The sequence below is a fragment of the Eurypyga helias genome, unplaced genomic scaffold (assembly GCF_000690775.1).
Source record: "Eurypyga helias isolate BGI_N326 unplaced genomic scaffold, ASM69077v1 scaffold37723, whole genome shotgun sequence".
NCBI classification, from domain to species: domain Eukaryota; kingdom Metazoa; phylum Chordata; class Aves; order Eurypygiformes; family Eurypygidae; genus Eurypyga; species Eurypyga helias.
The window spans coordinates 2,784-6,165 of NW_010243985.1; the positions used below are offsets into that span (position 1 = coordinate 2,784).

The following is a 3,382-nucleotide window of genomic DNA, read 5'->3' on the forward strand; positions in this document are numbered from 1 at the left end:
TGTGTTGTGAAGGGGGGCTGGAGGTGTTTGGGTGCGTTCTGTACCACACGGTCTGCAGAACTCAGTTTGCTGAGAATCTTTACATGTGAGTGACGGATTTGCTGTAAAAAGTCACAGTGTGGGGTTTAAGGTTGGCTTTTCAAATTCCTGTTGTTTACTGCATTTGTAGTTGAGCTGTTGTATGTAGGTCGGTGCTTGATGTCACCAGTAGTAAAGCCAAATCACAGTTCAGTGGTAAACACCTGATTTTTGAAAGTTTGATTCCAGTACTGAGGAACTGTCATGTACTGCATGTTTCCTTTGTTTTCCTCTCCCCCCTGCCCCCCAATAACAAATCTTTTTGCCTTCCCTCTTTCTGAATGCCCCGAAAAATGTCAGATATGTTGAATAAACCCAAAAGATGGGACATAACAGTCGAAAAGTTTGTAGCATGACTGGGGGTTCCTGACTGGTTTTCGCAATGAATTGAATGGGTGGAGTGTTGTCTGTTCCGAGTGTTGTGAGTTAACCTGTTTTGTGTGGTTTCTTTGATGCAGATATGCAAATCCTGTTTGATCCTTAAGAGCTTCGTATTGTTACTCTCCCTGTTTGTTGGCCGTCCTCTGTAAAGCTGATTTTGGTGGGTAATTGCTGTAGCTAAATACACAACTAGGGAAGAAAATAAACTCGGCAGGAATATAAGAATAGTTTAAAAAATAAACTCAACAGGACGAATAGGAACTTGGCGTGTTGAGTTGATGAAGAGTGGACATCAAGGCTGCTCACTGCTGTAGTCCTTATGCTTCTTTATGTTTGGTTTTTAAATCTAGAGGCAGAGGAATGAAATCCACAGTGGCTCCGCAGAGGTGTTCTCACTCCTGCTTGTTTTTTCTGCCTTGAAACTTTGTGCCAGAACTTAGTGCAGTTGGCTGAGGTGGGAGACGGGTGCCGTCAGCAGTTTGTGTGTGTGTCTGGCACTGCTCCAGCTTGAGACAGTGCAGGAGAAGCCACTGGGAAGAGTGAACCTTCCTGACTCCGTTTCTTAGCTGATGAGTGTCCCTGTGACCCTCGTTGGGTCTGTGCCTTGTTCTGCATGGAAAGTGATATACCCATATTCTCTGTCTCCCACACTTGTATGTACTCCTGAAATTTTTTTGGCATGTTGTACTTCTCCCTTCTCATCACGCTGCACTTCAGCTATGAAATATTTCATACGTGGCTGTCCCGGGATGTCTGGCTTGTCAGATTAAATTTAGGACCTCTTGCAAATAGAGAAGGAATAAACAGTGCTGTAGGCTTTTGCAGTGACTTCCAATTTTATTTTGCTTTGCATTTCCCAGTTTTCTATCACATCGCTGAACAAGGGGAGAAGGTATTTGGTGTGTTTGGAATCAAGTACTTAGGGCTCCATCGTTATTTAGAATAGACCAGTTCGCCCTAATTTAAATCACAGCTCTGATTATTGAGGAGGACGGAGGAAGAAAACCTCTTTTTCATCTGAAATCCCTTTCTTTTTAACATTTATGGAGTATGTTAAACTTACGTACACGTTATCTAATTGACAGCTTATTTCTAAGATCTTTCTGATAAGGCAGCCCCAGTATGCGAGGCCGGGTCTGGTTTCAGTCAAGGCTTTAACCGCACGGTATGTCGCTGTCTTTCTCCCTGTCAGCAGAGGCAGCATGGGTTGGTTTTGGGGCAGGGGAGGGAGGAACAAAATAAACCAAGAAAAAAAAAAATATCCCAAACACCAAAGAGCCGGGTTATGTATGTATTCATAGTCCCTCAGGGCCTCGTCTTCTGGAAGTGGGTACTCCATCCTGCTGGAATCAAAGCTTTGGGACATGGGAGTGTCCCAGATGGCCCAACTCTGTTGCATCTTTCTTCATAGATGTTTTCTGAAATGGTCCTGGGTAAGGAAAGAGAGAGAAGCTTTAAATGCTTTCATGTTTCATGGCTTAAACAGGTGGCTCTTTAGTACCCCTTAACAAAAAAGAAGAGAATTCTGCAATGATAACTGATTTCCTGTAGTGGTGGGTTTTTTTCTAGAGGGTTAGACTTTAGGGGGGTGAGGGAAATCCCCTTTTCTCACTGTTTCCATGTGTCCTGAGTATCACACGTGTGGGGAATGAGGAGGTATTCCTGTTGCACCTGGTGACCCTCATACCTGTTTTTTTTATTCTTGGAAGTGTTTACTCTGAGGAGACAAAACCAGCTCTAAATCCCTGACGGGTCACCTGTGGAGGAGCCCGCTGTAGTGTTAGTACCTTTGAAGGGGTAAGGTACTGCTTAGGATTATTTTCAGTATTCAGGGACAGGCAAACCCTGCCGGGTAGGTATGAGAGTAACAGTAACTGAGATGGGCTGTGGGCTACACCTTTAACAGCCTGAAATAAAACAGAGGAGCCTGTAACGCTAATACGAGGAGAGTGGAAATCCATTACTCACATGAGCTTCAGTGCAAAATCTCAGCCAGCTTTTCCTCGTAATACTGGAAGTTCTCTTGAATGTCCTCCCATGGCACGAAAGACTTTGCTTCCTCTCCTTCCTCCTGTTCCACAAAGTTCTGCCAGACATATTCAAAGTCTTGAGGCTTCATAATCCTCAGCTTGCAGCCGGCTGACTTCATTTTTTTCAGGGCAGCCTGCATTTCTGGCTCTTCCCACATGAAGAGGCGCCCTACCATGATTGTCAGACGCAGGTTCTTGTTCTTCTTCAGGGTCTCGGTTATCCGATCGGCGCAGGTCACGCAGGGACTGGAGGAGACATACCAGGTGACGTTGTAGCGGAGGCTTGATTCACACTTCGGTAAAATTGTGTTGAAGAAAGCCATTTCTGCGTGGGCGGCCGCGTGCTCGTCTTCCAGGTAACCCCGAGAAGTCACTGACTCTTTGCCTTGGGTCTCGACAACGTAACACAGGAAGGTTTTGTTCCTGCCTGAGCTGTATTCCACGTTCCTGAACTGGAATTTGAAAAATATGGCTGGGAGGCGCTCCCTATAGAAAGTGGAGAGGAGAGAAGCGTCTCAGAGGCAGATAATAGAAGGTTACAGCATTGGTTTAATTCCTGTGTGTGATCTTGGACAAGTGGCTGCATTTCTCTGTGTATTCAAAGGAGATGCCTTTGACTAGGGCAAAAATCTGTTACAAAGTGCAGGACATTCCGCTGGGGTGTGCTGAGGCTTCCAGGCCCATGCTCTGTACCTAGTTGTTTTCAGTTCATTTTAACAAACTCCTTCCTGGAATTTCTGGTATCTGCACTGAGGTATGTGAAGAGGAACTTGATTCTGAAATGTATTTGAAGGGGGGCTACAAGAAAGTTGGAGGGAGGCTTTTCTCAAGTGGAAAGGGAGTCCAGGCCTCATCCAGCCTGGCCTTGGACACTTCCAAGGATGGGGCATCCA

General features: G+C 45.5%; 1 protein-coding gene across 1 annotated transcript in view; it reads right to left on the reverse strand.

Annotated features, from left to right (window-relative positions):
• Positions 1-1,789: 1,789 nt before the first annotated feature.
• APOBEC2 (apolipoprotein B mRNA editing enzyme, catalytic polypeptide-like 2) overlaps positions 1,790-3,382 on the reverse strand; it is an 8,992-nt gene continuing 7,399 nt past the window's right edge. The window contains exons 2-3 of the mRNA XM_010149598.1: positions 2,428-2,975; positions 1,790-1,888 (exon numbers count right to left, since the gene is read on the reverse strand). Coding sequence (XP_010147900.1) covers positions 2,435-2,975 — 541 coding nt within the window. The 3' untranslated portion in view covers positions 1,790-1,888; positions 2,428-2,434. The remainder of the gene's footprint in view (positions 1,889-2,427; positions 2,976-3,382) is intronic.